At 44.0% G+C, this 23772-nt stretch overlaps 1 protein-coding gene across 1 annotated transcript; it reads left to right on the top strand.

The window, feature by feature from the left end:
• Nucleotides 1-264: 264 nt before the first annotated feature.
• Nucleotides 265-23507, top strand: MRPL52 (mitochondrial ribosomal protein L52). The gene is given in 5 exon segments (XM_077469050.1): nt 265-338; nt 341-365; nt 7733-7800; nt 12549-12613; nt 23343-23507. Coding segments are annotated over 5 exon segments (378 nt in total). The 5' UTR covers nt 265-268; the 3' UTR covers nt 23493-23507.
• The last annotated feature ends 265 nt before the right edge of the window (nt 23508-23772 follow it).

Genomic DNA, 23772 nt, shown 5'->3' with positions numbered 1-23772 from the left:
TCTCCCCCCCCCCCCCCTGTCCTCCTCTTCTCTCCCCCCCCCCCCCCATCCTCCTCCTCTTCTCCCCCCCGGTCCTCCTCCTCTTCTCTCTCCCCCCCCCCCCGTCGTCGTCGTCGTCCTCTTCTCTCCCCCCCCCCCGTCGTCGTCGTCCCCCGGTCCTCCTCCTCCTCCATAAACAAAACTACAATAAAATCATCTGTGATTGCAATCTCATACTTGGACAGTTTTCACTCAGAGAACTTGTATGTTTATGTTTCTAGTGACATGCATGCGGCGAGGTGTGCACAGGACATCTGTATTATGGACATTTAAAAGAAGCTTGCAGAACAACTCTGTGCTTTTGCAGGGCAAGACTGGAGAAAACAGTGAGTAGCTCTTAAATCACCATTAATGTTTAGTAAGTATTAAAAACAAAATGCATTTATTTTTTAGCCTAACCACTTCAGTCCCGGAAGATTTTACCCCCTTCCTAACGAGCATTTTTTGTGATTCTGCACTGTCGCTTTAGCTGACAATTGCACGAACAAAATTGACATCCTTTTTTTTTTCCCCACAAATAGAGCTTTCTTTAGGTGGTATTTGATCACCTCTGCGGTTTTTATTTTTTACGCTATAAACAAAGAAAAAAGCGACATTTTTGAAAACAAAGCAATATTTTTTACTTTTTGCTATCCCCAAAAAAAAAAGTCTCTCAGTTTATGCTGATATGTATTCTTCTACATATTTTTGGTAAACAAAAATCTCAATAAGCGTATATTGATTGGTTTGCGCAAAAGTTATAGCGTCTACAAAATAGGGGATAGATTTATGGCATTTTTATATATATATATATATATATATATATATATATATATATATATATATATATATATATTTTTATTAGTAATGGCGGCGATCTGCGGTTTTTATCGTGACTGCAACATTATGGTGGACACATCGGACACTTTTGACACTATTTTGGGACCATTGTCATTTTATACAGCAATCAACTGTAAATGACACTGGCAGGGAAGGGGGTTGAACACTAGGGGGTGATAAAGGGGTTAAGTGTGTCCTAGGGAGGTGTTCTAACTGTGGGGGGGGGGGGTGGGCTACCACTCACATGACAGGGAGCAGTAGATCCCTGTCATGTCACTAGGCAGAATGGGGAAATGCCTTGTTTACATAGGCATCTCCCCCTTCTACCTCTCCACATCACAATCGCGGGCCAACATCGAGTTCCCGGGACCTGCTCCCACGGTGTACGGCGGCGCACATGCCCGACAGGCGGCACATTTAAAGGGATGTACAGGTACGCCAATTTGCCTGCCTGTGCCATTCAGCCGACGTACATCTGTGTGCGGTGGTCAGCAAGCGGTTAACAGATTGCGCACAGTAAAATAAACATTTCCCTAATCGTCTTTCAGGACAGCCACTATGAGAGATAGACTCCTCCTCTTCCTCTGGAAACACTGCGCCAGCCCATAAATTCTTACTTCCCCTGCCGGACCTCAGTTATTAGTGTTTCCTCCGGCGGGGAGACACTGTGCAAGGAACCAGGCCGATCAGCTGGGGAGGCTGTGGCCGTTTTGTCATTAAAAGAACCCGGTTGAAAGAAGCAGGGGCTTCGTTTGGAGAAAGCTGGGTTCAAACCGTTCGAAACCAACGTCCGCGTGTCGGACGGGTCGAACGGTTTACTTACCTCACCAGGTACTGCCACCCCTTCCGAGTCGAGCGCGGCTTCAGGTCGTGGGGGACTCCTATCGCGTCTACAGGGACGCAGCTGGCAAGCCGTTCGGATGATTTCCCTGTACATGGGTACAGTCCGCCCCTTTTTTTCTTTGAACCAAGCGGGCCGAACGACGGGCGACGTCGTATCCGGCGGAAACGAAGGCTTGACCTCGAAATACGATCGACTTCCGGTTCCGGGTCGTGGAGCTGATAGGAGGGCCGGGCACAAGCTGGAGATGAGTTCAGAACGTGCACAGGCAACGTGGAACTCTGTAGCAAGCAGCCACCTGCAGTCATGTCGGAAGCTGAGGCTCAAACGACAGACTCTATCTCCAGCATTCCTAAGGTAAGAGCGCCCTGGGGAGGGGTACTCTCTATCTAGGATCCCCCCACCCCAATGTATGGTTCTATCATGGGTGGGGGGGGCAGACCCCCTGGGTGGCCGGGGGGGAGGGGAGGCTCAGATCCCTTCGTTTTAAAAAAGGGTCTAGTGCACTCCCAGGGTTGTATCCCGAGCTTTTGATTGACTTTGTCTTTTCTGTTTTTTTCTTTTTTCCTTTTTTTTAGAAAGCTACGGAAAAAGCTAGGTCTACGCATAGCTCTAAAAAGAAGTGTGCCTCCTGTAGGGACATTTTAGGGGAATCTTGGACCAAAGTGTTGTGCAAAGGCTGTATTGACTCCCTCGTTAGGGAAAGGGAATCTGAACAGGAGTCAGGACTAGCAGCTTCAGTCAAGGAGCTCTCGTCCACCTTCTCTTCTTTTAGGTCCCTTTTTGAGAAATTTCAGCTTCCCACGGGTCCATCTCCCCAGGATACAACCCCACCTCTAGCACAGAGTTCTGCTCCAGTCCAACCTGCTAGTACAGGGGGAACAGAGGTTGCAGGCCCTTCAGGGACAGGTAGGGAACTTCCAGACAGTTCCTCTTCCGATTCCCAGGAGGGTTCCGAGGGGGAGGACCAGGACGGGTCCAGGAAAGCCTCCAGATATAAGTTATCCCTTGATGAGGTAGAGGACCTCTTAAAGGCAATTTATGCAACCCTCGGTATCCAGACGGATAAAAAGCCCCTAACCCTGCATGACCAAATGTATTCAGGTTTAGGGGAGCCAAAAAGAAGGGTGTTTCCAGTACACGAAGTTTTAATGGAAACAGTTAGAAAAGAGTGGCAGGATCCGGAGAGAAAACCCTTTTTATCTAGATCCCTCAAAAGAAGGTTCCCATTTTCAGAGGACCCGGCATGCCTTTGGAATAAAAGTCCCAAATTGGATGCCGCGTTCTCCCAGGTCTCCAGACACACAGATTTGGCGTTTGAAGACATGGGGGCCTTGGCAGATGTCATGGACAAAAGGATTGACTCCCTGCTTAAAAAGACGTGGGACTCGGCTATCGGCAATTTAAAGCCTGAAATGGCAGTTACAGTTGTGGCTCGCAATTTAGAGCACTGGCTCTCACAGATCCAACAACATATTGAGGCAGGCACAGATAAGGAAACCATTCTGTCATCCTTCCCTACTATGCTGCGAGGGATCACTTACATAGCTGATGCCTCTGCTGAGTCCGTCCGCATGTCGGGCAGAACGGCGGCTCTAGCCAATTCGGCCAGAAGGGCCCTCTGGTTAAAAACATGGCCAGGGGATAATGCCTCCAAGATAAAGCTATGTGGGATACCCCTGACGGGGGACCTCCTGTTTGGCCCAGGGCTAGAGACGGTTCTAGACCGGACAGCGGACAGGAAAAAGTCCTTTCCTCTCAAACGGAAAACCCCCGTACCAACAAAAAAGGGGTTTCGCCCGCAGGGGCGTAGGGAAACCTCTAAACCGGAGGGGAAAAAGAAAACCTGGCCCCAAAAAGGCAGGGGCAGAGGAGGGGCGATTTTTCGCCCTCCTATCCAGCCCCGTAAAACCCAGTGACTTTCCAGCTACAGTGGGAGGAAGACTGGGGGCCTTTCTTCCTCAGTGGGAGACAATATCCCCCAATCAATTTATTTTAGGGGTAATAAGAAGGGGGTACCTCTTGGAATTCCTAAGACCACCCCCTCAAAGGCTCCTTGTCACGCATCTACCCAGGTGCATGATAAAGGCCGAGGCCTTGCTAGAAGCTCTGAGGGAATTGGAGAATCAGGATGTTATTCTCAGGGTCCCAAAAGCAGAAGAGGGAAGGGGGTTTTATTCTCACATCTTCATAGTGAAAAAACCCTCAGGGAAGTTCAGGTTGATTCTGAACTTAAAGCCCCTGAACGCTTCAGTGACATACAAAAGATTCCGCATGGAATCGATCTTTTCAGTAAAAGCGCTTCTCCCCCACAACTGCTTCATGGTATCTCTGGACTTAAGGGACGCGTATTTACACATCCCTATAGCAGAGGCCTCGCAGAAGTTTCTACGCCTTGCCATAGATCTGGGCGGAGAAACAGTACACTTTCAGTTTCAGGCCCTGCCATTCGGGCTATCCTCTGCACCCCGCATTTTTACCAAAGTCCTGGCAGAAGCCATGGCCTTTCTTCGGCTCCAGGGGGTATGTATAATTGCCTACCTGGACGACCTGCTTCTATTTGCAGCATCCCCAACACAGTTGGTCAAGGACCTGGATCTAACCAAAAGGGTCCTTACAGACCTGGGGTGGCTTCTGAACTTGGAAAAGTCCAGCCTGATCCCCTCACAACAGATCTCCTATCTAGGTTTCCTGTTGGACTCAACACTGTTGAGAGTTTTTCTGCCAAGAGAAAAGGTACGAAAACTGGACAGTGCGGTGGCCTCTCTTCAGAGCAACCAGCTGGTTTCCATAAGGGTTCTGATGTCAGTACTGGGTCTTCTTACATCCACCCTTCCAGCAGTGCAGTGGGCAGGGTTACACTTTCGTCCCCTACAGACCTTCATCCTAGGGGTGTGGGACCACAGTCAGGAGGCCCTAGACACCCTAGTACATATTCCCCACCAGGTAAAGAGATCCCTCTGGTGGTGGAGGAAAGTGACAAATCTGTCGCAAGGTCGTCTGTGGCTCATCCCGGTTTCTCGGGTAGTAACCACAGATGCAAGTGGAAAAGGTTGGGGGGCACATTTGGGTTCCCTTCTAGCCCAGGGCACTTGGGAGGACGGCGAGTTGACTCGATCGTCCAATTGGAAAGAACTAAGGGCAGTGGAACTAGCCCTCAGATTCTTCAAAGAAGAGCTCCGGGGTCACCACATTCAGGTGCGGTCGGACAACTCTTCCGTAGTGGCCTATGTGAACAAACAGGGTGGCACCAGAAGCGGAGCCCTGTTGTCTTTAGCGACAGAGATTCTGTCCTGGGCCGAAACCTACACCCTTTCGCTCTCAGCCGTTTTCCTGAGGGGAGAGGAAAACGTAGTAGCAGATTTTCTCAGCCGAAAGAGGCTGAGGGAGGGAGATTGGGTTCTCAACCAGGAGGTCTTCAATCTCATAGTAAAGAGATGGGGGTCTCCAGAGGTGGACCTGTTCGCGTCCAAAAACAATGCAAAAACCCACTGTTTTTTCTCCCTAAAAAGGGGAGAGGGAGCTCTAGGGGTGGACGCTTTGAGCCAGAATTGGCATTTCAGAACTTGCTATGCCTTCCCACCTCCAGTGTTGTTGCCAGCAGTTCTGAGAAAGTTTCAGATGGAAAGCACATCTCTGATTCTGGTGGCTCCACATTGGCCAAAGAGAGCATGGTTCTCAGTGCTAAAGCAGTTGGCGGTAGAACCTCCCCTGCTCTTGCCCCCTCGGGAGGATCTCCTCTCTCAGGGGCCAGTCCTATGCCCACAGGTACGCCAGTGGAAGTTAGCGGCCTGGCTACTGAGGAGGGTTTATTAAAATCTAAAGGATTCTCAGAGAGACAAATAGTTTCTACCCTCCTGGACAGTAGGAAGAAGGAAACTCGCCAGATCTATGAAAGGGTCTGGTTACGTTTCAACAAGTGGTGCGCAGAGAGCTTTTTCCCAGTACGAAGCTCCTCCGCAGTGTTGGAATTTTTACAATGCGGGGCAGATAAGGGCTTATCCATTAGTACCCTTAGGGGTCAAGTATCAGCCCTCAGTGTTTATTTGGAGGATCATTTGGCTGCCAACCCATGGGTAGTCAGGTTCTTTAGGTCCCTGTCCAGACAGAGACCGGTCCAGGGTCTGTCCTTTCCCAGATGGGATTTATCTTTAGTTTTTCAGAGCTTAACTGGACCCCCCTTTGAGCCTTTAAAGGAGTGTTTTCTGAGAGAGCTTACTCTGAAGACAGTGTTCCTGGTAGCAGTAACAACTGCCAGGAGGGTCAGTGAGATGGAGGCCTTATCAGTCAGGGCTCCCTTTTGTGTTATCTTTCCGGATCGGATAGTTTTAAAGACCGATCCAGCCTTTTTGCCGAAGGTGGCATCCAGCTTTCATAGAAGCCAGGAAATTGTTTTGCCCTCCTTTTGTCCCAATCCCTCCGGTGAGAAGGAACTAAAGTTTCATTATTTAGATGTTAGGAGATGTATCCTACACTATCTGGAACTGACCAAGGCATTCAGAAGGTCAGATTCCTTATTTGTTTTATTTTCCGGGGCCAGAAAAGGTTGTAAAGCGTCCCGGCGCACTATTGCTAGGTGGCTCAGAGTAGCCATTGAGCAGGCTTATTTAGTTGCAGGGAAAGAAATCCCAGTGGGTATTAAAGCACACTCCACTAGAGCTATGGCAGCCTCCCAGGCAGAAAGAGCGGGAGCAACGCCAGAGCAGATTTGCAGAGCAGCAACATGGTCCAGCTATTCCACTTTTGTAAAACACTACAGAGTGGATTTGGTGTCGGCAGGTGAGCAAACCTTGGGGCGAAAGGTTTTGCAAGCTGTAGTCCCACCCTAACTGGTAAGTGCTCGCTTATCCTCTCATAGTGGCTGTCCTGAAAGACGATTAGGGAAAATTAGAGTTACGCTTACCGGTAACGTCTTTTCCAGTAGTCTTTCAGGACAGCCCTAGTTCCCACCCGAAAATTGGGGGGAGTCTTACAAAAGACCAGAGCGCAGCAAGATAATGGTATTTGATAAATATGTTATTAATGTGTTCTTGTGTCTCCCCAGCTGGCCGGAGGTATTCTCGATATAAACTGAGGTCCGGCAGGGGAAGTAAGAATTTATGGGCTGGCGCAGTGTTTCCAGAGGAAGAGGAGGAGTCTATCTCTCATAGTGGCTGTCCTGAAAGACTACTGGAAAAGACGTTACCGGTAAGCGTAACTCTAATTTTCCAACAAAAACTATTATTTAAAATTTTTACCCCAGCACTTGCAGTTTACAACGTTCCTCGGCTCTTGCTCTCAGTGCTAAGAGTTAGCTGGACAGTGCAGCTTTCAGACAGTATGTTAGCTTGAAGAAGCTTTTGCACATCTTGAAATGAGAAATACAACAAAGAAGACCATTGGAGCAGTTAGAATACTATATCAGGCAAGAATGGGACAACATTCCTCTCCCAAAACTCCAGCGACTGGTCTCCACAGTTCCCAGACATTTACAAATTGTTAAAAGAGGAGGTGCCACATCGTGCTAAACATGGTCCTGTTTTTGAGATGTGTGGTTGCCATAAATTTTAAAATCCCCCTTTTTTTTTTTTTTTTTTCATTAAATGGTACATTTTTTATTTTTTTTCTCAGTTTAAACATTTGATATTTTTCTATTTGCTATTGTGAATGAAATATGGGTTTATGATATTTGCGAATCATTGCATTTATATTTTTATGTAGATTTTACAGTGTGCCAACATTTTTGGAATTGGGGTTGTATGTAGACACCGTTTAAAATTGAATATTTGATGTTTCCCTGTTCAAATATGTTGGAAGGGAAGAAAAAAAGAATATCTATCGGGCGTTTTTGTTTTTTCATATGATTTGTACTTTAAAAATAAATGAGGTCTCCGTTGTGAATTCACAATCCACCTGGTCAGTGGCTGCTAGGCTTTGCTAATAGCTGGTGGATTGATAAACACAAAATTACAGACTGCAGATATCCTGTTTTTTCATCTGTAGAATGTATTATTAGGAAAGGAATACTTACATTTTATTATGTCCTACACACAGGCACGGCTTTGCTCGCAGTGATTCAGAGTATGGACCCTTGACAGACCTTCCAGACTGGAGCTTTGCAGGTAAATTAAGAGGGATGTGATTCATTTTGTCAGATTCACCGAGATACTTGCACAATAACATTATGCATTAGATGAAAAGTTGCTTAATTTAAACACAAAATTTCATTCAAGCGTTATACCAAGCACATTGATTTTTTTCTTGATGTATTTTTTTTTTTTCTGTGTGTGTTTTTTTTTTTTTTTTTTAATGTGTACATGCATACATTTCATAAGTCCCATATAAAACAGAACTTTAGTGTTTTTGTTATCTGTTTATCTTTTTCAATGTTTAATGTACAAGAATGCCAAAATAAGAATAAAAACTGTCCAATTTTGTTAATCTGTTGACACCGGTGTCCTACATATATGTGGTGTCATGGAGGTGAGCCGCTTTCTGAGGTGCCACATATATGTGCAGAAAGTGCACTCCATAGCATGCTAACAGTGGAGAGACTGAGCTCTGATGGCTCCAGGTCTTGTACATCTGATCCATTAAACCTACCCCTGTACTTGCTTTCTCCTTCAGAACGGAGCAAAGGATACATTGAGGGTAATTTCCTAGTCTGGAGCAGATGCAATTTAAAGCAAAGCTAAAATGGTTTCTTAAATTGTAAGGTCTAACAAGCAGGGCTCTCGGATTCCTCTTGTACCAAATTGTATTATAACTACTGGCAGCGTTCATTTTGTAAAGCACGGTGCAAACTGTTGGCGCTATATAAATACAAAATAATAATTAGATCAGGGCTTGATATAAGTTAGTGCTATTGTATCTCGGCCCTTATACGTGTACAAGGGACAAATAACATGCATACATAATGATGCTCACGCCGATACCATTTAGGAGAATCTACCTTTGGTATTTTTATTGGCGGCTTCCAATGGCCCACAGCGAGAAATATATATATATATATATACAAACATTATAAATGTATTTATTTTTTCCTGGGGAGAGGGTGCAAATTTCCCCTTTTTATATATATAAAAAGAATATAGAAAGGTGTGAGCTGGTAAACTACGATTTTTACCATAACCACTAGGTGGCTCACTCGCCTGTTAATCACCGCACAGTTCATGTGCCTTTTTGTGCTGCTCAACACCAGTGCTTGCACATTTAAACAGTAACTCTTGCAGGCATATTTAGTAAACCAAACAACACTCATCTTACTTTACTTTCAGGGCTCGTCAATTTCCGGTGCCCATTAGTGCAGCCTATCAGAGCACATCAGTGAAGGAGAAAAAAAAAAACATATTTGCAAAATCTTATAACAAACCAAAACAAAAGTTCATTTTTTTAAAAATATTATTTTTTCGCTTGGCATCAGGCATGAGCAATTCTTATTGCCCGATGCCCCAGACATGCAGTTCTGGGCAGAGGATTTAAAAAACTGGCTCCTAACTTTTTCAGCTGGCTCCTAGATAGAGTAGCCAAGTATATGCAAGTTCTAAGTATACATCAACTGTGATGGTATGATTTATAAATATAATTTTGACAGTCCTTAATGGTTTTACATCTTGCTTCTTTAGCAATGTCCTGTCTACTTTGTAAGCTATAACAGAATGACATCTAATTGGTGCATATGAAACCGTGTCAGTTATCTAATTTTGACAGAACGCCTCAGAGTCTTGGCACCTTCTCACATAGTGGGATATAAATCCCTTTCCCCAAATCCAAAGGAACATTTCAGTAAAGTTGAGTGCATTAGTTTGTGACTTTCCTATGATGGATGACACAGTTAAAGTGCACCTGTTTTTTGGACTTTATGGTGGAGTTTATCAAACTGTACTTTCTGGAAAAGATGGATTAAGACAGAATGAGGCCATTGGTTCAAACCCACCCAACCCTTTGACATTGATAAGGATTGCAATAAGCACAGAGTAGTCACCCCCCCCCCCCCCCATTTGCTTTGTACTGGCATGGCCCATCAGATGCTGACTGCCTGCAAGTGCATCCTCCCTTGAGAAGTTACAGGAAGGTTCCAGAGATGATCATTTAAACTAACTCCTGGTTTACTGCATGAGGATGAATATTTTAGCTGGGCCCCCTGGATAACCACCAGGACCTAGGCTTCTGCCTAGGTTGCCTTGTTAATGATTAAACTTTTCTCCTCTGTGGTGATACTTTAAGGCCCCCTTCACGTCAAACCTCCCTGTAACCTTAACCGTAACACTAACCAGCCTCAAGTAAATGTTGTTCCTTGATTTTCATACTGCTCATTTCTGTGTTGCGATTCTTTATACCCAAGACCAACTCTTCCTGTCGCCTAACATATGGTACATGGCTGGCATCCCGGTACATGGCTGGCATCCCAGTGCCAGAATCTGCGGTTCCACTTTCTTTTCTTTTTTTCCTTTTTTGTTTTGTTTTTAGCAGGAAGTGCTTAACTGTACTATCTGCCTTGGACTAAATCCTGAAAACATATTTAGCTTAGGCCTGTACCTACTGTATATAGTAGTATGCCTGTTAGCCTTGATCCGAATATGCATTTTGCCACCAGACCTACCTGCAGACCAAAAATACAACATATTTTCTGGGCTTTTCAGAAAGAGTGCTTTTTTTTCATACACCCTTTAAAGGTTTGACAAACCTTGGTTTCAGCTATGGACTATATCAAAAGCTACAGAATATCCTTCTACTCATAACCATCTCATGACCTTTTAATTTCAAAATTGTTTTTGACATTGTGTTAAATGCAAAAGCCTTTCTATCACTTTGTCCTCTTTGTTAGACAATGAGGAAAACTGTCCTGTTCTACAGCATTAAACAAGCAAGAGTTTCTAAGTAATGCTCATAGTGGTTTTCATAAAGGGGGTTCCTTTCATCTGTCAGATTTGAAAGCCCTCGCTGTTACCCACCCCAGGAGTTCTTCCGGTTGACAGCTCAGACAGTTTATACAAATCTGACAGCTGTTCTAACCCTTTCAAATGCTATCTAAAACAAAATACTAGGGATTCACTTTTAGTGTAGTGGCTTCTTCAACAGTGTAGTGTGGCCAGACTCTACGCTGCATTTATATTGCTTTAAACAACCTGTTCTTGGCAACCACTGGTAGACCGCTTTTAGAGACATGGGGACCTGTTCTGCTTTGCACAGAATGAGAAGCCTGTACTGGGAGCAGGTTTTCCAAAGCAAAGGAGGAAGTACTCTGAGTCAGGAGGCTGCAGTCGTTTTTGCTGGAAACTGGATTTTTTTTTCAGGAGCTTCTTGTACAGGATCATAATGTTTTTTTTTTTTAATAGCTGTTCAGTTGTGCTTTAAGGGACTTTCTCAGCCTAAAATAAAGGATGCTTGCTTACATTTTCCCATCTGAAGAGAACTGTAACAGTATCTCAGTGTTTGCCTTCCAGGGCCTCCTACAGCCTGTTTTCAGTCCCTCAAGCATTTGAGTGTGACAACACTCCCACGGCTTTGCAGTAATTATATACCTGGATCATTTTATTCTCAAAGGTTCTTTATTAACCTTGGCAAAGGCTCATTATATAGTTTCGTAGTTAGTAAGGTTTAATGAAAACACCAGTCAATCTAGTTCAACTTGTGCATGTTTCTCAATACCATTGCCCATATTCCTGTATATTACGTTTACTAAGATGCCCATCTAAAATGATCAACACTTTCCGCTGACACCACTGATTGTGGAAGGGCGTTCCACATCCTTACCACTCTAATGCCGCTTACACACGATCGGACATTCCAACAAAAAAATCCATGGAATTTTTTCCGACGGATGTTGGCTCAAACTTGTCTTGCATACAAACGGTCACACATTGTTGATGGAAATTCTGAACGTCAAGAACGTGGTGATGTATGTCGAGCCGAGAAAATTGAAGTTCAATAGCCAGTGCGGCTCTTCTGCTTGATAACGAGCATGCGTAGAACTTTGTGCTTCGGAACTGTGTACACACGATTGGATCCAGATCTCAAATTTTGTGTGTTGGAAATTCTGAAGGAGCCTACACACGGTCAGAATTTCCGACAAAAAGCTCCCATCGAACATTTGCCGTTGGAGAATCAGATGTGTATGCGGCATAACAGTAGACCACCAATGCAGTTTAATGTTGATATTAACTGCTTTCATTGGGTTGCTGCTTGTCTTCTTACACTTCCTAAGACTGAATCGTTTCCTCCCTGTGCAGGTATTTGAATATCGCTATCATATCTCCTCTCAAGCATCTCTTCTCCAGGGAGAGTAAATTTAATGTTTTGTAATCTTCATTTAGCAAAAGCATGGTGGTTTGTTTTATCTAAACAAATCCATACTCACTACCAGCACACCCACAGGTTCCCTAAATATGTGTCACTATTACCCATCACAAAGTTTGTCTCACTATAACCCTTTTGCATTTTATGACTTCCTTTCCATTTTCATTCTGTAATTCCAATACAGCATTGTATGCACAACATTGGCATAGTGGTCTTGGAGGAAAACTCATATATTTCCTTTCATCTTCGTCCCTTTTAGTGGAACCCTGTTACTTTTTTTTTTTTTATTGCAGATATCTCTGCCTCTTGAGGGATGCTCCTTTGCCATCCTTTCCTGGAACATGATTAGTGTAGATGGCAGTCTTCTGAAAAGGGGTATATCTTTGAATTGAGAAAGCCTGGTACCAATAATGGAGAACCTGAATAAGTACAGGAGAGGCTTTCTGACTAATCTAGGTAATAGCAGGTATTTCTAGGCGTGACTTTACTTTAAAGCTTGCAGTATGGCTTTGCTAACTACACAAAACTGATCTTATTTCAAGTCTTTTAAACTGAATATTCACATTCATAGATGGACGTCCATCCCCACCGTGGAAAGGCCAGATCAGGAGACAAGAGGAAAACAAGGCTTTGGCTGTAAGTGTTACAAACTGGTATGATATGCCCTGTTTTGGGATTGCTAAATCTTTAAACTCTGCTACTACAACGGTACTAAAGAAACTGCTAATTGCAGGAATGCTAAATCCACTTGAAGTTATTGACTTACTGAGGACATTCTTTCTGTAGAACTCTTGTGCTAATAAAATATTGTATTTCTTCAGTGAATCCACCCACAGGTAGATACACTAATGGTTTTATGTCTGTTTTATAGATTGTAATAGTTTGTCTGAAGGCCAGTACATTTTTTTTGGTTTTCCCCCTGTATGTTAATTGGCACAAACGGCACAACTCTATGCATGGTTTCTTCTAATGTACAGACGCATATCATGGAATATCATGCAACACTGTATTCATGTATGTGTTAATGCTCCCTTCCATTGCTTTTGGTGAAATCATATTTCTTTCTCGTACATCACGGGACACAGAGACTCAGTAATTACTGATGGGTTATAGGGTATCACTAGGTGATTGGACACTGGCACACCCTAGACAGGAAGTTCAATCCCTCATATAACCTCTCCCCCTACTGGAGGTAACTCTGTTTTTTCGCCAGTGTCTTAGGTGTTGGTCACAAGTAAAGATGTGCTGTGCTGAGCTCCGCTGGAATATTCCTTACTGGGGCCAGCTATGCAACCGGATCTATTCAAAGTGTCTTTTCCAGACCGATTTGGATGGTACCCGGGCCTTGTGTCCGAAGAAACAAGGTTTTACCTGTAACTCTTCTCTTTTTAGAGAGCTGGGACCCAGTATATATTTTTTTTTCATCCATATTCCTGGCAGGGTGCTTTACGGGCCCTGAACTGCGGATTCCCCTACTCAAGGGGGCCCCAGTCTCTGAAGGTTTTTTTTTTTCCTAACGGAGCCCACCATGAGAGGTGAAGATTGGGTCTGTTGTTCAAACCCTGCAGCTGGATAAGGTAAGGGAGACTCCAAGAATATTTCTAATTCTAGTAGGTTTTCTCCTTTTAAGTAAATGTATGCTATGCCTATAGTCTCTAGTCTCCACCGGGGCCTGCCAAGAGCACATACCTTTGATGTCCACGCTCTATGCTCCTCCAGCCATGGTCCAGAAAGGATGAAGGTAAGGGTTTTTTCCTTCTGGGATTCTCTCTCCATGGATTAAGGGACTGAGACAGTCCTGGGCAGAGAGTGGTAACATACCGCACCACCGTTCGCCGCCGCCATTACAGAGGCTTCACCTCCAACGGCCCTTCCCTCTTCTCTGCCCCAGCCTCCCCTCCAAGCTTCTCAGCAGGGTTAGAGCCTCTGCTCGCGCGGGAAATGCTCGTTTAAAAAAAAAAATGGTCGGAGGAGGGGGGCGGAGCACTAGGCTACACAGGCTTTAAAGTGTACTCTTTTTTTCAGATGCACACAGCCTGTGGAGGGACACAGAGCTGACAGGCATATGTGAGTGTGGAGGACACAGGTATTCCCAGGCAGCATTTACTTAGGCACGAAGACTGAGTCTTGGTAGCAGCGGCAGTTGCTGAACTACAGTGCTCAACAGTCAGTGCGTTTTTTTTGTGGTACCTCTACGTTTTGTTGCCTTGCACTATGGGTAGAAGAGGTACACATTCCCCCGAAGAATAGGGGCTCAAAGGGGTCCCCTTCAGGCTCTGAGCACCTCCCCCCCCCCATGCAGGACCCAGGGAGGCTGGTCAGGGAGAGCCGTCTGGATCAGGGGCTGCAGCTGCTTTTGGCACTTCAGCCCCTGTATACATTACACAGGAGGTTTTTTCCTCAACCATAAATGGTTTAGAGGAAATATTAGTGGCCTTGATCGCGTCTTCACTCAGTGGAAGAAAATGACTAGGCCCCTCTGTCACCCGGGACCCTCAGAGTGAGGAACTCTGGGATAAAGGAGAGAAATCTCCCACAGAGGATCGAGAGGAGACTGATTCCATTTCTGAGGAATCTAGTGAAGGGCCCTCTTCAGCTTCTCAGGATGAGAAGATGTTGGTGCAAATTCTTGCTGGATTGGTGCCTTCCACATTTAAGTTACCCGTACCTGAGTCAGTTAAAGAACCCACTTCTTCTCTGGGTTCACTGAAACCTCCTCAAACTGCACATGCCTTTCCTGTTCATGGTTTACTGGAAAAGCTTATCTAGTCTGAGTGGGATCACCCAGATAAACATTTTTTTTTTTTTCCTACACTTTATCCTATGGAGGAAAAATGTACTAAGATGTGGGGTATACCGGCAGTTGATGCCGCCATTTCCTTTCAACGTTCAGATGCTTAGGGATCCAACTGATAAAAAAAATTGGAATTCCTATTAAAAAAACGTTTTCTCCTTGGCAGGTTCAGTAGCTCAACCTGCATTGGCAGCAATTGGAGTCTGTCAATATTTCAGAGACCATGTTAAACAGGTGCTTAAAGCTTTACCTGAACATCAAGCCCGGGGGTTAGCTAACCTACCAGCGGCTTTGTGTTTTTTTGTTGATGCTATCGGAGATTCTATCCTTCAGACCTCTCGCCTTACGCTTGGGTGGGTACACATGCGTTGAATCTTATGGCTAAAAAATTGGTCAACTGAATCACCATGTAAGAAACTCATGGCGGGATTTCCCTTTTGTGGTGCAAAACTGTTTGGACAATTATATCCAAAGGATCTCTAGTGGGAAAAGCACCCTTTTACCAGTCAAGAAGAGGCGTAAACGTCCCTCCTTTAAACGGGTGCTTTCTCCAGTGCCAGGGTCATCAGCCTCCAGGCTGCCACGACGGCCTCCTCCGTCAGGCTCAAAGGTTAAAACTCAGAATCAACCCCAGGGACAAAAGTAGTCCTGGGGGAGCAGGTCTTCAAGACAAAACGCTAAGACCTCCTTATGAAGGGGCTCCCCTGCTCACTCGAGTGGGGGGAAGACTATTAACAGGGCTCTGGCAGGAGGAATTTTGGGACAAATGGGTGATCGCCAAACTAACTCTACGTTACAAACTAGAATTCCCTTCTCCTTGTTTCCTCAGATCAAATGTACCCAGAGAAAAAGAAGTCTCTCCTACTAGCGTTGGAGTGCCTATTGTCTCAAAAAGTTATCATGGTAGTTCCCATGCAAGAGCAGGGAATGGGGTTTTGTTCAAACCTTTTCACGGTACCAAAGCCAAACGGAGATGTCAGACCCATTCTAGATCTCAAAGATCTAAACCAATTTCTAAAGATACGGTCCTTTCGCATGGAATCGATCCTATCGGTAGTATCCATCCTGCAAGGAAGAGAACTTCTGGCGTCGATAGACATCAAGGATGCGTACCTGCATGTACCTATTTTCCCTGCTCGTCAAAAATTCTTGCGTTTCGAAGTAGAAAAATACCACTTTCAGTTTGTAGCTCTGCCTTTCGGGCTAGCTACTGCACCTCGGGTGTTTACAAAGATCTTGGCCCCTCCTTGGGCCAGTTTAAGGGCCCAAGGTATAACAATAATTTGTATACCTAGACGACTTGCTCTTCATAGACCGGTCGGTAGCCCGTCTGGACCAAAATTTGGTCACCACAATCAACTACCTGGAATGCCTAGGTTGGGTCCTCAACTTAGTCTTCTTTAAAGTAGAGTAAGAAGACTAGAGTATTTGGGTCTGGTCATAGATACAGCCCAGCAGAGGGTATTTGTACCCCAAGAAAAGATCAGTGCTATAAGAGAACTGATTCAGGTAGTCAGGGCAAAGAAGGGTCCTTCTATTCGTCTTTGTGTGAGGTTGTTGGGGAAGATGGTGGCTTCATTCGATGCAGTTCCCTATGCTCAGTTTGATTCAAGGCTGCTGCAAAACAGTATCCTATCGGCCTGGAACAAGAAGGTTCAGGCATTAGGGTTTGTCCCCTACAACGCGTCGAAGCCTCAGCTGGTGGTTGATACCAGAAAATCCTTTTTACCAGGTACCTGGACAGTGGTAACAGATGCCAGTCTTTCGGGTTGGGGGGCAGTCCTGGAACAGTCGACTGTCCAAGGGAGATGGTCCAAGACCGAGAGGGCCTTACCCATCAACATTCTAGAGATCCATGTGGCGTATCTAGATCTAAAAGCCTGGACATTCAGGTTGCAGGGTTGCTCTGTTAGGATCCAGTCCAACAATGCCACAGCAGTGGCTTATATCAATCACCAAGGGGGCACCAAGAGTAGTGCAGCTCAGGGAGAAGTAAACCAGATCTTAATCTGGGCAGAAAGACGTGTCATGCATATCGGCAGACTACTTGAGCCGCCAGCAGTTAGTCCCAGGGGAATGGTGTCTTCACTCTGTTTTCTTGGCCATATGCTGGGGGGGAGGTTCAAGATCGACAACTTTGTGTCAAGAACAAGGAATCCTCTTGCATGCGGGACAGATGCGTTGGTAACTCCGTGGCATCAGTTCTCTCTGGTTTATGCATTCCCTCCTATTCTGATACTGCCAAGACTTATTTGCAGGATCAGGCAGGAAAAGATGTCGGTGCTTCTGGTGGCCCCAGAATGGCCCAGAAGAGCTTGGTATGCAGAAATAGTGAAGATGGTGGTAGGCTCTCCTTGGACCCTACGTCCCGTCCAGACCGGCTATCCCAGGGACCAGTATTCCATCCTACCTTACAAACGCTAAATTTAACGGTTTGGCTATTGAAACCCACATTCTGAAGAATAGTGGGCTTCCAGGCCCTGTGATATCTACCTTGATTAATGCAAGAAAGCCAGCTTCCAGAATGATTTATCACAGAGTCTGGAAAGCATATGTCTCCTGGTATAAATCCAGGGGTTGGCACCCCAGAAAATGTGTCATAAGCAGAATACTCGAATTTCTGCAAAATGGGTTAGAGATGAAACTGGCCTTGAGTACCATCAAGGGTCAAGTCTCAGCCTTATCAGTTCTGTTTCAACATCCACTTGCTTCGCATTCTTTGCTCCGAAGCTTTATACAAGGGGTAACGCGCCTTAATCCTTCAGTTAGGGTGCCTCTGAACCCCTGTGATTTGAATTTGGTTCTGTCAGCTTTACAGAAGCAGCCTTTTGAACCGATGCATCAAATTCCCTTAGTTCTGTTGACAAGGAAATTTCTCTGGTGACCATTTCTTCTGCCAGAAGAGTATCAGAATTAGCGGCCCTCTCTTGTAAAGAACCGTATCTGATAATGCACAAGGATAGAGTGGTGGTACGACCTCATCCTAGTTTTCTTCCGAAGGTGGTCTCAGGTTTTCATCTAAACCAAGATATTGTTCTGCCTTCCTTTTTTCCAAATCCCTGCTCTATGGAAGAGAAGTCACTACATTCTTTGGATGTAGTGAGAGCAGTCAAAGCCTATCTGGAAGCACTGCTCAGGTTCGCAAAACGGATGTTTTGTTCGTATTGCCAGAGTTTCCTAAGAGAGAACAGGCAGCGTCGAAATCTACCATTGCTAAATGGATCCAACCAGTAATTGTTCAAGCTTATGGTTTGAAGCAAAAGATTCCACCTTTTCAAATCAAGGCGCACTCCACTAGGGCTATTAGTGCTTCGTGGGCAGTGCATCACCAGGCCTCCATGGCTCAAATGCAAGGCCGCAACCTGGTCATCAGTTCGTACATTCAACAAATTTTATCAGGTGGATGTGAGAAGGCATGAGGATATTGCCTTTTAGTGTGCTGCAGGCAGCGGTACAGGGTCCTCAGGTCTGATTACACCCTATGTTGTGTGGTTCCCCTCCCCTCAGATTGCCTTTCTCTGGGACATCCCATCAGTAATTACTGAGTCTCTGTGTCCCTTGATGTATGAGAAAGAAAATAGGATTTTTATAACAGCTTACCTGTAAAATCCTTTTCTTTTGAGGTATATCAAAGGACACAGAGGTCCCTCCCCACTTCTAATACACTATTGCTTTGCTACAAAACTGAGGTACCTCCAGTAGGGGGAGGGGTTATATGGGGGATTGAACTTCCTGTCTAGGGTGTGCCAGTGTCCAATCACCTAGTGATACCCTATAACCCATCAGTAATTACTGAGTCTCTGTGTCTGTGATGTACCTCCAAAAGAAAAGGATTTTACAGGTAAGCTGTTATAAAAATCCAATTTTTTTTCCTCTTTCAGTAGATTTTCTATTGGCAGTTTGCAGGTTTGTTTATCCCACTACATGTACCTTTCTGCTTCCATACTTCCTGACCACCTCTTTCTGGTCAACAGCTCTTCTCCCACCCATGCTCTCACCAGTCAGATTTCTCGCAGCCACTGGTTTCCCTGTTGGACTGCTCCTCTCACTTCCCCAACACCCACAATGCAACAGTCTGAGGATTACTGGTATGAATTGGGTGTTTATCTGCAGACCCATTTTAAACGTATGAAAGGATTTTAAAATGAAAAAAATATTCATATATCGGTCAGCAGGTGAGGACAAAAAGCTTTGCATGCTATGAATGAACTTGTTACATACATACATACATACATACATATATGTATGTGTATATATATATATATGTATGTGTGTGTGTGTATATATATATATATATATATATATATATATATATATATATATATATATATATATATATATATATATATATACACATTTTTTTATATTCTCACAAGAGTGAGTATACCCCTCACATTTTTATAAATAGATCTTTTCTTTTTTGTGACAATAATGGAAAAAAAAATACACTTTGCTACAATGTAAAATAGTAAGTGTACAGCTTGTATAACAGTGTCAATTTTCTGTCCCCTCAAAATAACTCAATACACAGCCATTTCATGTCTAAACTGCTGGCAACAAAAGTTAGTACACCCCTAAGTGAAAATGTCCAAATTGGGACCAAAGTGTCAATATTTTGTGTGGCCACCGTTATTTACCAGCAAGGCCTAACCCTCTTAGGCATGGAGTTCACCAGAGCTTCACAGGTTGCCACTGGTGTCCTCTCCCACTCCTTCATGACAACATCATGGAGCTGGTGGATGTTACAGACCTTGCGCTCCTCCACCTTATGTTTGAGGATACCCCACAGATGATCAATAGGATTTAGGTCTGGAGACATGCTTGGACAGTCCATCACCTTTATGCTCAGCTTCTTTAGCAGGGCAGTGGTTGTTATCATTTTGGAATACTGCCCTGCGGCCCAGTCTCCAAAGGGAGGAGCTCATGCTCTGCTTCAGTATGTCACAGTACATGTTGGAATTCATGGTTCCCTCAATGAACTGTAGCTCCCCGGTAGCACTAATGCAGCCCCAGACCATGACACACTCACCACCATGCTTGACTGAAGGCAAGACACACTTGTCTTTGTACTCCTCACCTAGTTGCCACCACACACGATTGACCCCATCTAAACCAAATACGTTTATCTTGGTCTCATCAGACCACAGGACATGGTTCCCAGTAATCCATGTCCTTAGTCTGCTTGTCTTCAGAAAACTGTTTGCAGGCTTTCTTTTGCATCATCTTTAGAAGAGGATTCCTTCTGGGATGACAGCCATGCAGACCAATTTGATGCAATGTGCGGCATATGGTCTGAGTACTGACAGGCTGTTGTGTTATTTTGAGGGGACAGCAAATTTTTCATTGTTATACAAGCTGTACACTCACTACTTTACATTGTAGCAAAGTGTAATTTCTTCAGTGTTGTCACATGAAAAGATATAATAAAATATTTACAAAAGTGTGAGAGGTGTACTCACTTTTGTGAGTGTGTGTGTGTGTGTGTGTGTGTATATAATTTTAATTAATCCAGGCATTTTACACAGAACAGAACAAAAGAAGACTGCTTTTTTGGCAATCCCTTTTTATCCCTGCTGGTTTATCTTCCAGGGTGAATGATGGCCAGCATAATATAACTCCCTTCATGTGGGCCCACAGTGTCATGGACACACCCCTTGGGGGTGCTTCAGAAAATTTACAAAAACAAAGCTTCGCACATGATCAAGGCACACTCTGCCTTCAATATTTAAGTTGACCACCACTGGTTTAGAGATATCGGCTACGTATGGCAAAAGCAACAACATAATCTCTGAACTCACAGTGCAGAAAAACATAATCCCATTTTACTTTTCCTCCAACTCCAGTGACCCAAAGTCAACTCTTGAAATTGTTCATGTTCAGGACATACCTAAAAAAGAAGCATATTCACTGTCAAAAGGTGCAACATTAAACCCCAGTTTACATGGTACCCCCGTACCATGTTGACAAGGATTTAAAGAAATCTTAAAATCACTAATGGGCCGCCAGAACAGGAAACATAAGAGGCTGCAGACATTTGTCATGTTCCCTAGTTAGAAAAAAAAGCAGAATTAAGTTTTATGGCGTAGGCAGGGGTTTTCCAAAATGTGCCAATCTATTTTTTCTGTTGTAAAATGCAAAGAAAATGCAAAGAAATCATTGTAAATATTAATATAGTATTGGTAACTGTTTTTAGGCCTATACAGACAATATCCCTTTGGATAGGCCATTCATAGACAGTTTGAACCAGCTGAGACTCAAACCATGTCTGGGCAGGCAGATTGTACCCAAGTCGATCAACCTGGGTACAACCAGCATGTTGGATTTTTCTACATACGGTTACTGCCCGTGGCTATAGCCGCTAGCAATAACCATTGTATTCTGGCTGGAAATACTCCCCATGCAGAATACAATAGCGCAGCGGGAGGCATTCCCTCATCAACACTGACTGTGGTGATGGGGAATTCAAGCAATCTTTCCTTCCACCCAAAAAATTAAGTCAGCAGCTACAAATACTGTAGCTACTGACTTGTAATTTTTTTTTTCGGACACTTCTCTTCTTTTTTGTCCGCTCTCGGGCACTTCCGCCACCATGGCGCCTTGTGGCACCACAGCCGATTTCCTACTGCAAATGCGTGAACTGGACTGCTCTTTGTGAGCGATCCATCGGGGGGGGCGAACTTCCGAGTGACTTCGCTGTGGCAAAGTCACCCGGAAATAGGAGCAAGTACCTGTAGGAGGAAGAAACAAGAAAAGCTTTCCCTTGTGGGTGGCGCTCCGCTTTCAAATGACTTTTCTTTGTTTTTTTTTTTTGTTTTTTTGTTCTCCTTCCCTTGTATGTGTGTGAGGTGTTGGTTTTTTTTTTTTTTTCCTCTTTCCTCTGACCCTTTGTTATGGATCTTGCTGAAATATGAGAAATATCAAATGTGGCACAAGTAATCAGAATTAATGTTACTAGGATTTCACTAAAAACCCCAATGTGTCGACTTTGCTATTTTCCCTTTGCGTGGCTTTATGGACTCATGCACACAATGTTTTTACAGCTGCTGTTTTTTTTTTTTCTACAGCCAATTAACTCCCCAGCATGTTATCCTATGTGTCCATGCACACATAGGCTGTTATCAGCATTTTTTGGAAGGGGCGTAGGGTTTTAAGAGAAGTTTCTCTTCCATCCACTGACTGACACAGCTCCATTAATCTTTACCATAGGGTTGTTACGCCACCTTCAGGAGAGGACTAGGCAGAACATGTTATACATGTAAAAAAAAACAGAACTTTACAGTTTCGCCCAGGGGGTGGTCCCTCCAGTAATATCCACTCAGCCTGCCTCCTGCAGCTCAGTACGTCTACAAGCAGTATAACGTAAACCAATAGGAGGTGAGGGTGCATTGTCAGTCAGTGAACTTCAGAGAAAAGGATTTTACAGTGAATACAAAAATCCTATTTTTCAGCTGTAAAAATGCTCCATCTCTGATTAAAGCTGACAAACAAGGTTATTCAGCATTTATCTTTGTTTTTGAGCCATAAGCTTTTGTGGGAGTATAGTTTTGCTAAAAAAAAAAACTCTGAAATACACAAACTGCAAAACTCATTCTATAGCTTTCTACAGCTAACACTACAAGCGTTTTTTTTTTTCTCACATCCAGTGTGCATGAGGCCTAAAAGTTAGGCCTCAGGCACACAGGACGTTTTTACAGCTGCTGTTTTTGGCTTCAGACTTTTTATTTATTTTTTATTTTTTCTGCAGCCATTAAACTCCCCACCCAGCATGTTATCTTATGTGTCCATGCACACATAGGCTGTTATCAGCAGTTTTTGGCAGGGGCATTTTCTGACTGGAAAAAACCCAGAACTAGTGGGTTTTAAGAGTTTTTCTGCTGTAAAAACACTCTAACCAGAAAACACTGAAAACATGGCTATTTGGCTTTTATCTGCATTTTTGAGCCATAAACTTTTGTAGGAGTATAATTTTTTTGTTTAAAAAAAAAAAAAAGCTGAAAAATGCATTCTACAGCTAACACAACTGCTGTTTTTAGAATGCTCCGTGTGCATAAGGCCTTAAAGGGGTTGTAAAGCATCCTATGCATTAAGGTGAAAAAACACCTTGCAGTCACCGCCCCCCAGCCCCCGTTTTACTTGAGACCCAAATCCCATGTTGCTTTCATTGAGCTCTAGTTGGCTTTTTATTGGATGATTGATAGCAGTGCAGCCATTGGCTCCCGTTGTTGTCAATCAAATCAATGATGTGGCGCATCGGGGATGGAGCCCATTCATACACTTGGCGTCCGCAAAGGTAACCCCATCGGGAGAGAGCTTCCCAGAGGGGGGGGGGGGGGTTAGCACTTATGGGGGGGAAGCCGCGAGAGCTGCTGTGGGACCCCAGAAGAGGACGTTTGGGACCACTCTGCAAAACTAACTGCACAGTGGATGTATGACATGTTTGTTTTAAAAAAACAAAACAAACAAAAAAAAGAACCCATAGTAATTAATATCAGTAGTTGTTGCATTTTTATTGTTTGTTTTACTGTCTGGCTTGGCTGTACTATATAACTTATCTCCCTCCCCTCATTACAGAGCCGAATTGTTCTTCTCAGTAATGAAATTGATGAAGGAATGAAGACGTGGTCTGAGAAACAGGAAAACCTCAAACAAAAAAAACATTTAAAACAGAAGACCGAACTGAAGTCTAAGTCATTATTTCATAAAACACCAAGCTCTAAATAAACCTTTAAATATGAATGCTTTTGTTTATTTCTCACCACAAAAAGTGCTTGTATACCCACTTTAAGACCAGGCCTTTTTTAACACTTTTTGTTCACATATAAAATTAATTTTTTTGCTAGAAAATTACTTGGAACCCCCCCCCCCCCCCCCCCCCCAAAAAAATAAAAAATATATATATATATATATATATATGTGTGTGTGTGTGTGTGTGTGTGTATAATATTTTTTTAGCAGAGGTCAAAGAGAATAAATATGGTGGGTTTTGAAATTTGTCACATGG

This window comes from Lithobates pipiens, unplaced genomic scaffold, assembly GCF_037356315.1.
Source record: "Lithobates pipiens isolate NorthernLeopardFrog02 unplaced genomic scaffold, aLitPip1_a1.2 Scaffold_11, whole genome shotgun sequence".
NCBI lineage: Eukaryota > Metazoa > Chordata > Amphibia > Anura > Ranidae > Lithobates > Lithobates pipiens.
Note: the sequence above shows the minus strand (reverse complement) of the source record. Positions and strands in the feature narration are given on the sequence as shown.